Below are 19,695 nucleotides of genomic sequence, written 5' to 3' on the forward strand. Positions count from 1 at the left end.
TGGCAGTATTTGCACTCTTACGTTGTTGGTGAACTCAAAAATATACCATTTTATTGCAGAACAGCATTTAACTGCTATACCAGAAGATGAGCAAGTTCTGTTCTATTATGACCTTAACATTTATTTCAGTCTTCCACATATTATCAGCAGAATGGGAAAATCTGAGCAAGTGGATGTTAACATCTTCTGTTTGGTGGCCATAGACTTCTACCGACATCAGATAGATGAAGAATTAGATCGGAGGGCCTTTCAGTCAGTGTTTGAGGTGGTAGCATCTCCAGGAACCCCGTATCATCGCTTACTAACTTGTTTGCAAAATGTCCACAAAGTCACAGCATGTTGAACATCTTGATGTCTAATGGAACTGCATGACTAGTGTTGGGATCAGATATGAATTAAGGGGAATGCAAGATCAAGAAAGTATCTGGGGTTGCATTTGTGATAAATATGGACCTGCCAGTTTTACTTCCAGAATGCATGGACAAGTGCTCTGCAGCACTAGAAATCACCTGAAAAGTCTAATGTAGTCCTTGTTGTTGTTATTGTTGACACCAGGCACCTGTGAGTGGAAAGAAATATGTCAGTGTTTTTCAAGTGGTGTTTGGGACTAACCTGAGACATGCTGTCTGTAAAATAGGAGCAAGTACTACATGGTACTACTGGTATTACTGGTATTACTCTTCTTCCTAATGTTCAGCTGAAGCCACCGGGGTGCAGCCGGTAAGAAACTGACAGAAAGACTGTTATCGCAAGCTGCAGTCCTTAGAAAACTCAATAGTTTTTATGTACCTGTATATACTGTTGTGTAGTACAGAACAGAAATTGTTTCCTATTGTCTCTCCCAAACAAGGAAAAGAGGCTTTCATGATTTACACTTCCAGCATGTAATTCCTCTCTCTGGACTTTCTGATATCCTGTGGTGTATGTGTTGGTGATATCAGAGATATAGTGCACATACGTAACCACACAGTTTTCTTTTTTTCTTCTCAGGATTTAAAATTTGAGTACAGTATATCAGTAAAAGAAATTTTAAATTAAATATTTCTATATCATGTACAGTATATAAAACTGTGAGCTGTGTGGTGCATGAGCTGTGCTGTAATTTGAGATGAACAGAAGCCACGCTACTGAATGTCTTGACATCTGTATTGTCCTCATTTTTTTTTTTTTGACTTGTGCTTGAATTCACGATCCTTTTGGAAATCCATCTTAATGTATAGATTGCATCTTGGTTTGCATCTCACTTTTTCTTAAAGTGCTTTAAAACTGGAGTACATTGATTAATTTTGTCTTCAGAGACTGTACTAAGGAGGCATTCTTGTGATCCACTTTAGCTTCTTTTGAATTCCTTTATTTTGAGACATAATGGTAAAAGAGAGGACTTTACTCTGGATCAGCCTTTTGTATACTTAAGAAACTGCTCTTATTTGCTGCACAGCATTTTAAGAGACAAAATGGTGCAAGCTCCCCAGTAGTCAATACCCATTTGACCTTTCCTAACTGAGACCATGGAGTCATCTGGATTCAGACCACTCTCACGTAAACAAATTTATGTTAGCAGTTAAGAATCAGAAGGCTGCTGTGGTCTACTTCGGGACTGGCTAAGGTGTTAGATTACACAACCTCTTTTATTACCTGTTGTATACATAATGCTTTAGACAGAAACACAGTACAAATATCCATGAATTTCAGGACACTACACAGGGCCAGATTTAGCTCTTACTCACCACCCAGGGAACCCCAGTGATTCCTAAGCATTACATGGGGAAATCTAGCACAGCACTTGTCTTTAGTTGTATTTGTTATAATTCTTTCATTATAGAGAAACAATACCTTGGTTCTCAGTCATGTCCTGTATTTAACCTCTCTTCATTTTCTTATCACACCTTTTGGTGACACTTGGAAAAATGAGATAGTGTTGTCAGGAGGAGCATGTACTGTATGTATTTCTGTATATAATGTATATGTTAAAATTATACACATGTGACAACATTTAATGTATACAGATGTGTATATTTGTATTTATTAAACCCATGTATTTAACCTAATTCCAATCTAGACCAAAAATTGTTGCTTCTGCCCATAAATTGATTACAAAGGAATTGTCCGCTGGTGTCACTTCCTTTTAGAAACTGATGGAGGAAACTGATAGTATGGGCAGTAGAAACAACTGTAGATGTTGCTGTATTTAGCTCTCTACAGATCTTACTATCTAGAGCAATTATTTCTGCCCTTAGTTGGGTTATTCTTCTTTCTTGGGCCACAGCACTGTGGTGATTTTTAAAAGAAACTGAACAGGAGTTCAGGAAAAGGTTTAATAAAACAGATACTGTTTGGAAGTTTTTGAGTTATATTGGAAATTATGTTCATTCTGATAAGAGACTAATTCAAGGTAGTGAGATATAATGCCCTGTGTTTTCATTAAGGGTAGTATAGATCACGCTTCCCTTTTGTAACCACCAATAATCGTTTTGTACTGTAAACCCACACACCAGTCAGTTTTTGTATGATATATAGTTTAAGTGAAGATATTTTTGTAAGCTATTTTCCAAAATTTAAAATAGATTTTAATATATTTTTTAAGCATCAGGTTAGTCATATTCTCACCACATAACAGTATATGTTGTGTTACAAACTGTTAAATTCTTCATCATTTTAAGCTCCTCATGATTAACACAGAATAGCTGGTTACTTTACCTTGGGATAACGGGAGCTAGACCCTTTATGAAACTTCCCAAAGCAGTTTGGGACTTGCCACAAAATCTTTCCAACCAATGAAGGAATACACTGAATTAAGCAGTCAGCGTGGCTGATGAAAAATATCAGATGCGACAGACCCCCTTTCTTCAAATGCCCTTTCCTGGCCTTCACGCAGATATTGGCATTACCTGTTTCAAGTCAAGCTTTAGAGCTGATGCAGTCGGTTCTAACCTCACACAGATTCACTGGTAGTAAGAACTCCATCTGTTTTAACCTCTCTTGGAGATTTATCGTAGTATACCTCCTGAAACATGTCCGAAGTGTCTAAAGAAGGGGACCTCCTCTTAGGAAATGCTCAGTGACCTGAAGGCAATGTAGCTTAAGGGTCTTCCTGGTGTGGAAACACACACCAGTAGTGCTTCAGATATAACATTTCACCTGCAGCACACTTTCCTGTCTACTTCCTAGATACTCTTTTCCCACCCTCACTTCCTTTGGAGTGAAATCATATTTAAAATCACTCCTGCCTGCTTCTAGTGACAAGAGCCAAGAGGTATGCAATGGGGACAGTAACAGCGAAACAATGGCCACTAAGAAATACCAATGTTGGATTTAAAGCAACAAAAAAAATAAATCACTTGTCCCTTGAGGTTGACTTAAGGCAAAACTTTATTTCACAGAATGTTTTTAACTTGCTGTAGATAGAAAGCTAATTTTGAAAATCAGACTGTTCAGTTTTTCATTGAGAACAGGGTAGAAATGTATTCAGGCTTAAGACTTGCCTTTGGTGCCCTGGCTAACCAAAGCAAACGGTTTCTTTAGTGTGCTCTGCAGTGGAACTGGCTTCTTTACAACCTTGCAAGGTTAGAGGTGTGGTATGATTGGGAGCATACTTAAAAACAGATTAATGTTTTAAAACTTCATTTACAATTCAGTTGTCAAAGAACCTGCTTTACTAAATCTCTACTGTGGCCCTCCTTTAAGAACGCTGTATGCTAGCAAACTTTTTCTAAGTAGGTTTTGGGCCAGCTACCCACTGGCCCATTAAATGAAGTTTGATCACATTTCATTTCAGCATGCCCCCTCCCTTGCACCGAGTGCAAGAGTGAGGAGTTGGAAACTACGACCCATTGTAAAGCAGTTCTTATTTGTGGGATTCAAAGTATTTTCTTTACTATTTATGCTCTCTGCCAGTTGGAATTGAATGTGAGTTTATTTAAATCTTCTCTAAAGCGTATACTCAGATGTCATTTCTTGCCTAAAGCATCTAGTAAATGATTGTGTATTACTTTTGCTTTGGTAGGAATGCCTTCTCAGCACCAAGACATTGCTTGTTTCTTAACCACCAGCAGCATTCCTGAAGCACTGAGTAATGAATGAACAGATTTAGATCAAACAAGTGGGGAACAAGTGGAACCTTCTGGGTTAAAAGTAATTTGTTGATATTTAGTAGATTTGCCTTAAGAGCATTCTGTCTCGCCATTCTCCTTTTTAAATGGCTGTTAACTTTATATAGCAGATAAGGAGGTTGTGTCAAAAACACTGCAAGACAGTTCTCCAAGAGCAGCAGACCTGGTTTGTCTTAAGATTTTGTAGAGCTGTCACGGCTAAGCATTCATGCTTCCTAAATAAAAGAAATTGTAGGGTATAATGAGCAATAAATGTAGCAATAAGCAGTTTAATTCAATTTGGTCATTCAGGATCTTACCCGGTGGTTGAAAGGGATGGGGTGGGAGAAAAAGGGGAACTGATTCAAGTACATTCATTGCCTAAAGCAGGTTTTTTTTTCTATGTACAATCCCAACTAAACTTGCTACTAAAGGTAGAAATCAACTAAGTGACAATGGTAAGGTGCTCTGCTCTTTTAAGACAATTTTGGTTATAAAGATGTGGTTGATCAAAGTTGTAAGAGAGCAAAGTACTTTGATAGTTTTTAGGTAGTTTAATTATTTTAAAGTGAAAGCAAGCTGCTGTAAGAACTAGAGTAAGCAATGTAGCAAAATTTTGGGGAAGTCCAGTGTGCTAATTTTACCTAATACTGAGATTTCGGGTGAACTCTTTGTGCATGCTACCTTAAAGTATCCATTGAAAAACTGGAGAATCCCACAGTCATACCCAGGAGAGCTTCTATCCTATGTCAAGTTTTAGCTGTATTCAAGTTAACTGGGTATAAACGCTGCAGAGCATTTGTGAAGCATGTGCTGCTTTTTGTCCTGTGAGCTTATCACTCCCATCAGTCTGTGTATACATACCATCAAGTTGCATCAACCGGGCGAAGGATAAGGTAATGCACCCTCTGGTGTTGTCTTGTACAGTTTGAGGGCAATGACGAGCAAAAGCTTGGAGCCCCAACCCCCAAAGCAATTGTACTCAAAGGAAAAGGAAAGCATATAATTTTAGATGTATGTTTAAGTTTAAAAAAAATGCTGAAAATACTGCACATTGAAACTAAAAGAGAAAATAAAATATAACTGTTACTGTAAGTGATTTTTCTCTGGTTATTTAAAAAAGGTCTCAATGCATTCTTACTATAAGTTTTCCCCAGTATCTTTTCTTTTCAGCAACTATCAAATATGGAGTACTTTAAAGATATGCAAGAATACTTGAAGTCTCTGCAAATGTAGGTATGCTTCACAGTCACAGTGCTGTTTGCAATTAACAAAGAAGTATCACAGTTGAGCTTTTAATTGTATTTAATAGTCATGCTTGCCAAAACTTCTCTGGGATTCTAGATGAGATCAGAAAACGCAAAATTTAAGTGTACAGCTGTATTTGTGAATGAGGGTGTATTTATCTGCAGTAGTCCTGGGGGGGGGATAATGTTACACAGGAGAAGAAATGGTTTAACTTGCCTAAGCTTGGTTTCCCAGCTGTTGGGCTTGCATCTTAAAAGAAACCCCTGGGTGGTCCTGCTGCTGAACACTGGAGGATCTCTTGCAGTACTCAACTGCTCAGAGACATTTTGTTTTGATTAACTTTGCAGCACTCGGCTGCTCTCTGGAAATCCTGAAATAAGTTTTAAAGTAGTAGCTTAATGTAGCAAGCACGTGCTGATTTCGTTCTCAGTCAAAATAGGTTTTTTTTACATCTTGTTTTTCCTTGTCGGTGTTAGTAGTGAATGTAGATCAGCCCCTCTTGTCACCTTTTAGTTTAGCCGTGGAGCCAAGGAACAGAACTGCACTGTGGTAAGTTTCTTTGTTTTCAGAGTTGAAGACTTATTTTGATAAAAAAGTCTTCATCTTTTGGTCCCTCAGAAGAATACCCATTTAATTTTTCACAAGATTATCCCTGAAGATGAATTGCCAGGCACAGGGAGATGAAGCATTGCACTCTAGAAGACCAGAACTTTTTAACTTATTGTAACTCTTCTACTTTCCCCACTGCCTTTCCCGTCCTGCATAGGTGGTGGTTTGTTTCCTCCTTTTAGACAGTGCAGCTGTAAGTATTGCAGCAATCATTTTGGAATTGGCTTGGGTCCACCCCAGTTACAAGAAAAAAAAGCTTTGATTGCTTGTAGAATTATACTGTAATTAATCCATAAGTTTTGCATAACTGTTTGAAGAGATGAAAAGATTTGTAACCTGTAGGTTTGTTAAAAAGTTGGAAGAAGGAACATGAAAAAGTTTATATAGAATGTATCTTCTGTGCCAAACCTCCTGCTCTTCTATTGCAGCCATAATTCTGCCTTAATTTTGTTTCTGTTCTTTCCCATGGCATATACATCCAAGCATGGCAGAGTAATCCTCACCCCAGGTGCTGTTTTCATATCCTTCAAACTGCAAATGTCATGGGTAGATTTTGATCGAGTGCAACCTGATGGTTTTACCTTGTTATTTACATTTTGGAGTTCTTTCAGCCAGGCTGCAGTGTTTGGGCTCCAAGCAAAATGCATCCCTGAGGGTTGGGTTTGACCATGCCCCAAATGCCTACAGAGTTGTGAGCCAGGTTAAGTCAGAGCATTTAAATAGCAGGTTTTTTCTAATCTAGCTCATCTTGAATTACATGCACTGTAAAACTTCAAGTCAGCGTTCCCCAAACTTCAAATAATGTCCCCAAATGAGAACCTTAAATGCGTCTTTTCTACCCCTTTCTCCCCTCGAGGAAGAGGCACTGAGTGTGTTTTCATCCCTATCTTGCTGTTAAATGGCTCCAGGATTGCAGTACCTGTCTTGTTATCCAGTGGAAGTGCAAGTGTAAAGCTTACTAACTTAACTTTTCAGTTCTTGATACGTCTAGTTCATGCTGACATTTCAAATACATTCTCTGGCATTTAACATCTACAAAAATAACCCAATTCGTCTTTTAACTCTCGTTTCAGGCAAGTTTGGGCAGATATTCTTTCCATTATACTTTATTCATACCCATTTTTCTTTGCCTTCGTAACTGCTTCAAACTAGCACTTTTTAAACGAACACTGGCTGCTGGAGAGCTGGGAGGTGTTTTTAAGTGCTTTCGAGGTATCTGATCCTTGCGTCACTTGGCAGCGTGGCTTAAGCTCATTTCTTCTTCTCTTCCTTCTTTCCTTTGCCTTGACCCCTAGAATAAATATTTCACATGGCTCATGCTTTATGGTAAAAGTTCTATGTCTTCAATAGATTGGTACGTGGCTAAGTAACAGAAGATAAGCCTGAGTGATCCAAAGTACCTGGGGTTTATGAATGAATTGTGGGTCCTGAAGAAGTGAATCATAAGAAGGGGACTGAATAAATGTGCAACTCTTTAATAATGTAATTATCGAAGGAGATTGTTCACATGTTTATTTTCATCAGTACCAAAATGAAATGCTTTCACAAATGATATTTCTCTCTCTACTTTTGCTTCTTTACTGCTTTTGTGGTTCTACCTATGCTCACGTAAGCAACATATGTGTATATTGCTGAGTTACTTAAATGTGAGCTTGTGGGTAATACCTGTTTCCATTGCGGTGGGATCTGATAATATTAAAAAATGTGGGAGATGTCATCTGGGAGATGAGAAACCTGCAGGCAGCACTAACAGTAAAAGTGAAAGGAACCTGCTGCTTCAGAAAACATTATCTTGGGATGGAGTTACATTATCAATGGTAAACAGAGGCCTATGTTATGCTGACAGGTTGATTTTCCAATTCTACCACTTGCCTGCGGTGGGGTTTGAGAGTATCCCTGCATGGGAAAAATACAGCACACTTGGTCTGATACGAGTTGAGTTGTCTCAGATGACTGGATTAAGCAAATCTATGTTTCTTAGAGCCATAAAAATCCATACTGCTTATTATACATTTGAAATTAATGATTAATCTAGTGGCGATGATGGAGCGTTGTAAGAAGTCATGTTGAGTTATTGTGTTGCACTTGAGAAGATTGCTAGACCACATGTACCAGTGCAAGTATGAGGAACTCGATTTGTTGCAGTGACATTTATGGTGCTTAAGTTCTTTTGCATTTTTGCTGATGGGTTAAATATCATCAAAGCGGTTATTAATTATTAACTTCTTAGTGAGGTCTCGCTCTCCTTTGTGTACACTGCTTTTGTTCTCAGTTTGACTGCGTTAACTCGAGATGAAACATAAATGCCAATCCCAAATTAATGATGATTAAACTGCATTGTTCTCTGTAGCTTGAATTACATGAAAAAAATCTCAGGACAGGAAAGCAAATTTGATTATTTCACATATACTCAGTCATGCTTTACTGGCTATAAAAAAATCTCATGGAGACAGACTAACTTTGGAAGCAGAGTGCCATAAACAAGAATTTGCCCCTAAATGATGTACTTTTGAAGAGAGTTTCAGAGCTGGTCGTGAAAGGTGGGCATTCATTCAAAAGGGAATGAACAGGAGTTGATGTTTTAGCAGGACCCCAAAAGAGGCAGTGATGAGGGTTGTCTGGCCTGCGTGTTTTTCTCGTGCTTCTCTGCTCTAAAGCTTCAGGACATGATGCAGGAAGCAACGACAGGATTCTGTGCAGCAGCCCGGGGCACGCTATATATGAGCAAAGGACCTTTTTGTTTGCTGGTGGCCAGGCATGGACAGGGAAATGTATTGATGTTTATTAAAAAACCAATAATCCCAACCCCAAGCAATTGGATGGTTCATTGCTGTCTGTTGCACATCATTACTACTTCTTTGTGCAGCCTTCGCGTGGATACGTATGGTCAAGGCAGTTCGTGGACCTTGAAGATGGTATCTTGTGCCTTGAGAGCAAGCAGCTATGGTGCACCCAAGGCCAGAGGGGCCCCTGTGACGCTTTCAAGGACATTGTAGGACAGAGCCAGGCTGGCAGCTTCTGAGAAGGAGGCCAGGACCCTTCGAGCTGAAGAGAGGGTGGGAAACGGCTTCATGGAGCACGGCTGCAGGTACAGCCTGGGGAGAAAGGAATGATAGGAAGCATCATCATCTTATTCTTCATCTTCAGTGACTATGTCTGCTTCACCACATCATGCCTGAAAATGCTCCCTGCCTGTTGTTAAAGGTTCAAGAGCATTTTTCCAGTTTGCTTCCAGCTTTTGCGTTGAGTTTCCTCTGGTTCTATGGGTGTTTACACAGCAGCAAGGAAAGGAAACGCGTTTTTAGTGAGTTGTGATGGCAAGATGAAGGAAGGTTGCAGAACTTGAAACTGTTTTAGTGCTGGTTTTTACCCTTATAATTAGAATTTAACTTAACTGTTCCTTTATATACGATTACAAAAAGCATAAATACTTTATTTGTTCTTTGAACTAAATTTTCCCTGTAAATTAGTACTCCAGAGTCAGCCAGAACTATCTCTTCTTTATATACTGGTGCCTTTCATCTAGCCGAGGAAAGTAAGCGTGGGATTTTTTTCTTCTCTGACAATCAAAAAAGTAAAAATTTTTCTGCTTTTCCTAATTACAGTTGCAGCCCCTCACACTGCTGCATTTTTCTCTGGTGACAACCTGATGTTTTGAATTTTCACAAGTAATATTCTTGCATTATTTTGTTTCTACATCACACTTGGTGACAGAAAGTTACTTCTCTTAAAAATAACAATTTTTCAGTTACACAATTGGGATGTACTAGAGTTCAACATATGCAACATTAAGATTTATGGTTGTTTCTGGTTTTGTAAACTGACCTCTTTTTTAAAAAAAAAAAACAAAACAAAAAGCTTGACTGGACATCAGTTGTAAAAACTTGGTATTGCACAGCTTATTCCTAAATATTTAGAATGTTGGGTACTCCCTAGCAGCCCTGCTGTCAGAGAAATCATTAGGAGAAGGGTTTTGGTAGGATGAAGATGGCCCCTGCCCGAAATGCTTTTTGGGAAAGGGATAGCTTCTTATTTCTGTGGTATGATTTGGTCTTATCCAGTCCTTGAGATTTTACACCTCAGCCCTGCATACATACAGTCATACTGGGGCTGAGTGCAGCCCTGAGAACTGCGTTGCCCGCGCAGCGCTGTCTCCTTGCTCTTCCCTGGCAGCACACAGGTCAGTTAGAGCAGGTTGCTGGCTCATGTTTATTTGCCTCCCAGCTCTTTTTCTGCAAAACTGCTTTCCAGCCAGTCAGCCCCAGCATATACCAGTTCATGGGATTATTCCTCCTCAGGTGCACAACTTTCCACTTCCATTTGTTGAACTTCAGGAGGTACTTGTTGACCCATTTCTCCAGCCTGTTGAGGTCCCGCTGGATGCCAGCACACCCGTCTGCTGCAGCAGCCACCCTTCCCAGTTTTGCATCCTCTGTGAACTTGCCGAGGTGCACAAATCATGTCAGGCATGATTTATAGAATCATTGAATAGTTTGAGTTGGAAGGGACCTTTAAAGGTCATCTAGTCCAACCCCCCTTCAATGAGCAGAGACAGCTTCCCCTTTCCTAAGTCCATTCTGATTACTGCCAATCAGAGTCTTGTCCTTCATATGTTTGGAAATGGTTTCCAGGATTATTTGCTCCATCACCTTCCCAGGGATTGAGGTAAGGCTAACCCTGCAGTTCCCCAGATCCTCCTCCTTGAGGATAGAAGTGATGCTTGCTTCCAGTCCTCGGGAACCTCTCCTCATTGTCCCAGCCTCAGTGACATCAGCCAACTCCCTCTGCACCCATGAATGCATCCTATCACATCCCATGAACTTGCATAGGTCTAATTTGTTTAAGTGTTCCCCAACTTGATCCTCTTCCATTGAGGGTGAACCTTCATTGCTCCAGACCTTCCCATGGTTGGGACCGGGATTGCTGGAAGAAAACTTTACTAGTGATGGCTGAGGTGAAGGCGGCATAGAATAGAATCGTAGAATGTTTTGGGTTGGAAGGGACCTTTAGAGATCATCCAGTCCAACCCCCCTGCAGTGAGCAGGGATATTTTTAAACAGATCAGGTTGCCCAGAGCCCTGTTAATACCACAGCTACTTCCATGTCCTTTGTCACGGAGTCCCTCACCCCATTCAGCACTGAGCCCACATTTTCCCTTGTCTGCCCTCTGCTGCTGACATACTTCTAGAAGCCCTTCTTGTCCTTCATGTAATTCCCCAGCTTCAACAACAGGTAGGGTTTGGCTTTCCTAAGCCCATCCCTGTGTGCTCAGACAGGATGGCTGCAACTGGGCATCTAAATCAACATTTGTAAATCTGAAGGGAGTATCATATGAAATTAGGGGGAACCGTGCTGAAAGCAAGCAGAAGGAGATGGTTTTTTTCACTTAGAAGGTAGTTAGGCTGCAGAACTCCTTTTCAAAATTATGGATGTTTGGGTGGTAAGGGTTTAGATGGCTTCAGAAGGAGACTGGACAAGATCAGAGAGTGCAGTACTGAAGATTATTAAATACACGGGAAGCACATCTGTCTTGGGAAGTCTCTAGGCTGTGAACAGTTGAAGGCTGAGAGAATGCTTTGGGAAATTCTCCGGTGTGCTTGTTCTGTTTGCAGCTCCGGGTGACCGCTGTCAGCCTTTGTTGGAGACAAGGCCCCGGACCTGGACTTTTCTTCTGACACAGTAACATCTGGTTCCTTTATGCTCAACCGAGTGTGGAAGTTTGGATATCTAGGAAGCCCTTTCCAAATCTTTGTTCCTTTTTGGTTTAAAATTGAAGTAATCTCATTTCCCTAGAGCTTTGCTTTTTGGCTGGTGCATTTCCACTTCTGCGGCGAGTGTATCTTGGCCGGTGATAGAGGCAGTCATACAGCGGTGGTGTCAAGAAGTCCCAAGCCCCTTCGTGCTCAATGTTGTCCATGTACATCACTCAAATATGCGGAGCTGAACTTAGATTTGGCCAGTTCAGCTTTGTCAGTTGGAAGAGAAGAGGGTGGGAGAATCGCACATCTGATTAACACATTGCTGTGCCTGCTAGAACTCTTCTTTGTAGATGTAACACTTTTTTTTTTTTTTTTTCTAATCTACCTTATCTCTTTGAAAAACATAAATGCTAAACTGCTGTGAGGGGCTTGTTCTAGGAGGGAATGTTTGCTGGCCTATCTAGATGTGTGAGCTCTTTTTATTATGGACAAAGAACACCACAAGGCTACAGCATTAGTGAAAGGGAATTTAAGGAATTATTTTTTCAGGGGAATGTTCTGGTGTAAGACTTTTTCTGGAACTTGTATAAAGGAAAATTTATGAAACTTTCATGGCTACACCTAGATTCATGCCTAGGTTGAAAGTTTTGCTGTTTATCCTATGACCCAAAGCTATCAAGGATCCAGAAGGCAACGTAAGAATTCGTGTGTGTGCTGACCTAGTGCTCCTGGACAAGGCAATGAGACACCTTTTTCCTCTGGTCACAATCATCCTTTCCGCTGGTCTCCCATCACGTGGGAATTTTGGATCTGTAAAAAGATTCTGGAAACCAACTGCAATGCAAATCACAGTTTGTCAAAATAAACTAAAAAAAAAAAAGTAAAGCTATTATCATGAGCCTTCAAGCACATTTTTGTCAACTCTGAACAAAGTGATGTCTGAATAACTTTGCAGAGTCATCCCTTCTCCACCAAATTTGGCGCTATATTGGACATGACCTCTGGTTCTCATTTTCCTTTCAAAAACGTGCTTTTATTATGCTTTTAGTACCTAACAAGGATGCTGAAACCAGGCCTTTTTTTTTTTTTTTTTTATGGTAACTTGAAATGAAACCCAGCACGGCCCAAGCAGGGGCCCCTTGGCAAGGCTGTGAGCTGTACGTGCCCACCAGCCATGGGGACTTCCCATCCCAGGAGACGTCTGCTCCGTGCTGGGGCTCGCTCGAGCCGGCGCAGCCGCTGCCTTTCAGGCGTGGGGTGGGAGAGGCTGTCGGGGACTACTGGTGGCAGATAAAAACCCTCATTCGCAGCCAGGTTCTGAAGTGATCTCTTCCCGAGGTAAAGGCTTTTGTAGCTTTTTCACTTAACTTTGAGCACTCCTGCATTTCCTCTCACATGGTTTGGCTTTGACTTTCTTCTCCTTATCTGTCACTAGAGAGTAATTGTCCCTTTCATAAGGACCTTGCTTTAACCTTGAACAGCAGTTCCTGTGGCACCTGATGTGCATTATGAACTATATACACTGATGAAAGAGCGACGTACGGTCCTAATATCTTCCTTGATGTCGTCTTTTTTAATCTGTTTCAAGGAGCCCTTTCAGATAGAACATGAAAGCTTTCCCAATTATTATAAAACTCTTTGTGAAATGTTTTTATTTGAAATATAGGCTTATCTTTAGAATAGTAGGGAAAAAACATGGTCTTGGCGGGCTGAAGCAGCAATATGCAAGCTGTTACTGGTTGCTGTTATCTGTCCTTTCGTCTGGGTCTAAACGTGAAATGTCTTTTGCTATGAAATTCTGGGGGATACCCGAGTGCATACTTCACTGGGAATTTTTGCAAAACGTGATATCTTGCAGGCAAAAGGTAGATGTTTTTATGCCAATACTCTGTCGGGGAGTGCTGTAACAGGCTTATAGACCAGAGACTTTCAGGCCGTGGTTGAGGAGAGTCAAAGGAGTAAACCCAAGGAGTTGTTCTGCAGCAGGTACCTTCCTGTGTGTGTACCCGGTGGCAGATGTGAGCCGGTTGGGGCAAGTGGATGCAACCACAGATGAAGAATTGCTTTGTGAATGGAGGGCACGGTGAGGGCTCAGGGGCTTTCTGCCTCAGCTGGACTTGCAGCAACTGAGCTTTATTCAGCTCACGGGAGGAAAGCTATGAAACTGCCAGACATGCAGAAAAAGAAAAAGCAAAAAAAAAAGAGTAGATGTGTTATTAAGGGTAATGAGCAATGCACATTCTCTAGCAGGATTAGGATGGGAACAGGAATAGACTTGCCAAGCTAAGGTAAAATCCTATTTCTGAAAAATGAAGGAAGGAGGAAAAAATCCTCTGATGAGGTTTGATCAGAAAAGTATTGACAAGTGTTACCAAGAATTAGGAAAAACAACAGTTATATGGCCAAGCTGTGCAAGATGGCTGATGGTCACAAATCTCCAAAGATGAACTCAGTAGTGATTAACAGGAATAAAAACTTGAGTGAAAATGCTGGAGGCTATTTGTGCTTGTTGTTGGCTCAGCAGCGACTGTGATCCTCGCTGACGGTGTCTGTGCAAGCACAACCTGGGCAGATGTGAGCCCAGGGATCACTGCAGGTGCTGCCCTGCCTGTAGGATCGAGCCCAGGTAAGCAGTCCCAGCGTGGGGCAGGCAGGGTGCGTTGGCTCTGCCCCAGCACCGTACCGATGCAGTTTGCGTTTCTTTCTGCCCAGAATATCACATGTAGCTGCTTCTGTCCATCTCTCACAGCCTGCAGGACATATGTAAAACTTCTGGAAAGGAAGGACGCAAGCAAAGAGAATTTATGAGCTAGCTCAGAGCCATAATGAAAAGCGCTTTGAGAAGTGCACCTACATCTGTGGAAATGGCAAAGATGCCAAGAGGAGGAGGTAAAATGCAATGAGAAAAGTCAGCAGACAAGAGAAACACAGGGAGATGGAAAGCACTGTGAGATGCAAGCGGTGACTCGGAGAATGAGATTTTTCACAGGTATGACTGGTGCAAAGCAGCCAAAGTGATCTGTGGAGCGCAGAGCATCCCTGCGTGCTCGGGGAAGGCAGCGCTGCTCCCGCAAACAGCAGCGGACAGGGATGCAGTGATGAGCATGTGGGGCTGCAGGGATCTCCTCAACCCCCTCTGAGAGAAGAGAAACTTGCTGCAAGCCAAGGCAAATGAAAATTGAATGATGGCGCAATTGTGGTATGGTAAGGACAGAATAAATGGCATACAGGGTGTTCTGGAAATCAAGCGTGCTGGGATTACAGGTCACGCAGAAAACACAGGGCTCCTTAATGGAAGTGAAAGTAGAAACCTACCCACATTAAACTGTGGACAAATTGTTTTAAGAATACTTATCCAAAGAAAACAAATCCAAATAATTCATCAAATAGAGAAAATAGCATCATGGATTCGCTAGTTCCTTTAGGCTGAAAGTTGCTTTAAGTCATCTCCCACGGGACGAGATAGCTGTATTTGGTTACCAAAAAATGAATGCGGAGGGAAGGAAGCAGCACAGGAAAACTGAGATAGAGGCACTGCCTTTGGAGGGCAGAGAGGTGAAGGTAGCAGCAGAGAATAGGTTTTATGCCAGTTCTCCAGGGAACCACAGGGCTTTCCCTGTGAAAAGCCTTCTTGACCCGAGGCCAAAGGCTTCAACAAAGAAGAGACTTCTGCTCCCGATACTACCTTTTTTTTTCCCCTTCTTTTCTTCCCTGAAGAAAAAGAGGACTGGTGAGTGATCTAAGATTAAAGGTGCAGTGTTCCAGTTTTGGGGCATTCTCTCAGTTGTGAGATCAAGACTGTGAATTAGAGGAAAAAAAAAAAGTAAATTCAGAGGCATTACTAAAAACCCCATTATTAGAAAACCCAGAAATAATCCTTGATAATCCCACAAATATTTGCCAAGCAAAGGAAATTCCCCAGTGTGTATGAAAACTTGAGAAGAGACAGCAGGCAGTGTGCTGAGCATGATAAAAAATTAAAACCATTACAAGATGGAGACCTGGGGTAGTATGTCCTGCAGAGCTAAACCGCCGATCCCCAGGGAGCTGCAATGCAAGCTAAGCAGCAGCCTAGGGAGAAAAAGAGGTAAAATCTGCCACAGATTGTGTCGCTTTGCTGCAGGTGTGCAGCGTGGGCCAGGAGAAGAGGGCCGGGGCCGAGGATGCCTTCGCAGGGGGAGCCGATGCCGCTGCAGCGGGAGATCATCAGCCTGAAAGGGAAATTGGGCTCTTGCGGCGGTGGACGCTGCGTGCGAGGCAGCGTGAGGCTAGCGATGCTGAGGGGGAATCGCAGTCAGGGGAAGGTAAAGAGATGAAACTCAGGGTTAGAGCTGTACCTTTATCCTTGCGGAGGGAAGATGGGAACCAAGCACTTAACAGATGGGGGAAGTTACAGTTCGTGGCGTATCCTTGCTAGGATGTTAAAAGGCTGCATGTTGCCCGCCTGAATTGATGGCAGCAAAACGATTGCTGCGTTTGGGGATGTCTGAGGAGAAAGGAGATTGCTCAGCACGGCAGCAAAAAGTATTCCGAGAAGCTGGTTTTGCTATAGTTTGCCCAGAGGCTGATAGGCATGGTCAGAAGACTCCCTCCTCTGGGAAGCAAAGTCCTCAGAGCTGGCCCAAGCATGGCAGGGCAAACACGGCGCTTCAATCTGTAGTTCTAGCCAGAAGAGTTTCTGATAATGTATGTAACTTTGTATTTTATATATATATAAAAAGATTCACTACCACTGGATTATCACTATAGGCATCCCTAAATGTATACTACCAGTGGCTCATGCCTATATATGCATTGGTATGAGCCAATGGTAGTTTTAACCCTATGTCTTTGATTTAAAAAAAAAAAAAAATTTCCCCCAAATAAATACAATACGGTGAGTTGTGAATACCCCGTGTTAAAGGTGCTCACCGCAATGCCTCACCAAAATGCCTGTCTGGGAGACGGGAGGGACAGGGAAACTGGAATGCTGAGCTATGTTGGGAATTGCTTGCCGAAGTTAACTGGTGCCCTGGCCAAGTGCAGAGCTCTGCTGTCCAGCTGTGTCTGTTGGGCATGAGGTATTAGTCCTGATAAAGAGCTTGAGAAACTGCAGGGGAGTTTGAGAAAGTAGAGAAACCAACAGCTGAAGGTAATCTGGTGAAAGCAAAGTTTAGTGAGCATTTTGAGGCACCTTTTGCTTCACAGAAATGGGTGAGCCTTCTGCTCCCATGATGAGCCAACACGCAGTGGTAGATGGAAAGGCTCTGGTGGTGCTCAGGAAGGACGAATGCAGCCCTTAGCAGCACGGGCGAGGGCCTTCTGACCCTGGCTTTAGGCCTGACCGTGCCCAGGCTGCTAAGGCTTTGGGGTCAGGGTATGTTTGCCCAGTTGCAGCACTGAAAGGGCAGGCACTGCTGTGGTCCTCTGCTGTCAGTACAGGCGCTGTCGCCGGTGCAAAGCAAGCTAAGCATCAATATGCTCAAGCAGAGCAAAACCAACATGGCCTACTAACTGCGAGAGAGGCTCAGTCTTAGCTAAACTGAGCTTTTAAGTACAGGTACATACTTCTCCTTGTCAACTCAGGCACTGGAATTACTGTCCAGCACTCCCTGGAGATACCATATACTGCAGATGATGCTGTGTCTGATACCAAGGTCCCACAGCCTTCCTCTCCAGGCACTGGGATGGTTATGGAGGGAGGACAGACAGCGATGTGTCTATGGCCAAATCCGAGCTCTGCCCACCTGGGCCTATGGCTGTACCTGCTTGTTGTCAGCAATGCAAACCTTGGAAACACCTAGAGCCTGGTCCCAGTCTGCTGCAGCTCTGGGGAGGTTGCTTCAATGAAAGTTCTTGATAAGGGGAAAATCTCCCAGAAGTGCTAAGCGATGGGGGGGTGGAGGGAGTAAGTCCTGAGAAGGAGAGGAAGGCAGCTGCCTTTCATCTCTCTGCTGCGCTGGGTAGATTGCGTCTAGAACCTGCGCCAGCTTGAGAGCACTTTGCTAGGGCTGTCTGAGAGGCATTGCTATCTCTATACCCTTCGTTCCCCACTAGTGAATCTTCCCTGCAGCATTAATACAAGTTACTTGCATTTACATCTTTCCTGTTTCTTTTATTTAGGCTGGTTTGAGTTGCCAAGCGGCTTATTACGCTTTGTGCTGAGCACCGAGCGGCTGCGTGAGCTACTGAGCGCGGGGACCCCCAGCCGGTGCTTCCAGCCAGCTTGGGGATCGCAGGCACCAGCCACAGGTGAGTCTGGATCTGTGTAATGGCTGTGTCAAACCCACAGCCGTGTCCCGGTCACCAGTGGCTTGCCATCTGCTGAGCTGAGCCATGAGGCTGGGACCGTTCTCCAGTGAGCTGCTGCCTGCTCCAGCCCGGAGCTCCATCACTTCGGTGTTTGGGGAATTTTGCCTCTAGCTTCAAGTCAGCATTTCCCAGTCCTGTCAAACCTGAATAACCGCAATCCGGGGCTCTTGCTTCAAAAACATCAGGTGAAAACGATGGTTCCCAAAGCTTTAGTGAAGTAAATTTGTCTCTTCAGAATATTGCTTACGCACTGGGAATTTTTTTTTTTTGCTTTAAGAAATGGATGGATTTCTGGATTATAATTGCCAGTGTTAGTGTCTACTCTTAAGTCTTTGTACTTTCACACGCTTTCCACTGCAGATAGCGAAAGGCTTGTGTGAAGGGCATATTCACTCCCAGGGCTCTTGCAGGGAGGTTTTAGGATGCAGAGTTCCCTGTCCTCTCACACACCATCAGCCAGTGGCTGCTAGGTCCCATCTACATTACAAGCCACATTTGTTTAGGTAAAGTTAAACTTTGAAATCTATGTAATTCCACTGGTGTAAAACTTGTCTGTGGGTGCTCTCCTGTGTGCTTTAACTGAAGCCTGCATTGCGTTGGGCTTTCTTTTGGAAAGCTGAATCTGTTTTAAGAGTATCCACATGGGTTTGCAATTGGTTTTAATAAATAGTATTAAACCCAGGTTTTTCTTAAATCGCTGCAAGTTTTAATGCAAACAGGGCCTTGGTGAAACTGGAAATCCCCTTGGTTCTTCAGGAGCATTTCTCTCCCCTGCGACACATTTTTTTGTGTGTTCAAATGCGCTGCCAACCAGTCTGCAGGTTCTCCAGTATCCAATCTTTTCCTGAAACAAGCAACCTACTTTGAGTTTAGCAGCCTCTCCCCTGCCCCTGACTGGCTCTTGTGCTTCCAATCAGGCACAGAGGAAACATTTGAACACGCAGCCCCTCTGCTTTGCCTCCCTGGCTCTGCTCAGAGCAGGAATCAGCCATGCAACTCAGCCCAGGTAAGGCCACACTTCACGATCCCCATTGCGGCGATGTCACGTTTAACAGATTTTTCCCCTCAAAGCGCCTCGATTTACTCTTTGCCTCCTCCCTGCACAAAGGGGGGGCAGAGAGCAAAACCCTCCTGTGCCCCGGGAAGGCAGAGGCATGGTGAGAGCAACTTGCACACAGCTGCTGCTTTGACACCAGCAGCTTGCCCCGGCTGAGAGCCGAGGGCTGGGGTGGGAGAGGCTGGTGGGTGGGCTAGGAAGGCTGTCAGGGGCTGTTGAACCAGCCCAGGTCCTTGTCCTGCTTCTGCACAAGGCCGGTGTGGATGCTTGGGGCGTGCGGTGGCCCTCCGGCTCGCCCTCCTGCGCAACTGGAGGCCGCTCGCGCTGGGCAGCCTAAATGGCAGCGTGTACAGCGGCAGCAGGTTTGCCACCGGTGAGCAGAACTGTCTCAGGAAATCCAGGAGGGCATGCGCCTCCTAAACCCCTTCTCTCTACCTTTTTCACATGCTGTTAAATTACGCTCATGCCTGAGTATAATTTTCTGGCTGTTCCCCATGCCCACGAATTACCCAACGTGGCATGCTGGATCCTTAGCTGCAGGACAGTTTTTCTAGTTGTTTGTTTTGAAAGCTCTTAAGAGCAATATACTATCAGCTGAGGTTTCTAATTAACTCTGAATAGCTAGTCTGCTGCCACTCAAGTATAATTCTCATTAGCATCTCAGCTAACAAGCTTCAGTGTTTGCCCTCCTAATTAGCTTCTA

At 43.1% G+C, this 19,695-nt stretch overlaps 2 protein-coding genes across 2 annotated transcripts in view; both read left to right on the top strand.

The window, feature by feature from the left end:
* Positions 1–5,103, top strand: part of HTT (huntingtin) — an 81,330-nt gene extending 76,227 nt beyond the window's left edge. Inside the window, 1 exon segment of the mRNA XM_035898633.1 lies at positions 130–5,103. Within this exon segment, the coding sequence (XP_035754526.1) occupies positions 130–343 (214 nt within the window). The 3' untranslated portion in view covers positions 344–5,103.
* Positions 5,104–18,925: 13,822 nt separating this feature from the next.
* MSANTD1 (Myb/SANT DNA binding domain containing 1) overlaps positions 18,926–19,695 on the top strand; it is a 43,108-nt gene continuing 42,338 nt past the window's right edge. Inside the window, exon 1 of the mRNA XM_035898675.1 lies at positions 18,926–18,941. Coding sequence (XP_035754568.1) covers positions 18,926–18,941 — 16 coding nt within the window. The remainder of the gene's footprint in view (positions 18,942–19,695) is intronic.

The sequence above is a fragment of the Egretta garzetta genome, unplaced genomic scaffold, assembly GCF_000687185.1.
Source record: "Egretta garzetta isolate BGI_Z169 unplaced genomic scaffold, ASM68718v1 scaffold107, whole genome shotgun sequence".
NCBI classification, from domain to species: domain Eukaryota; kingdom Metazoa; phylum Chordata; class Aves; order Pelecaniformes; family Ardeidae; genus Egretta; species Egretta garzetta.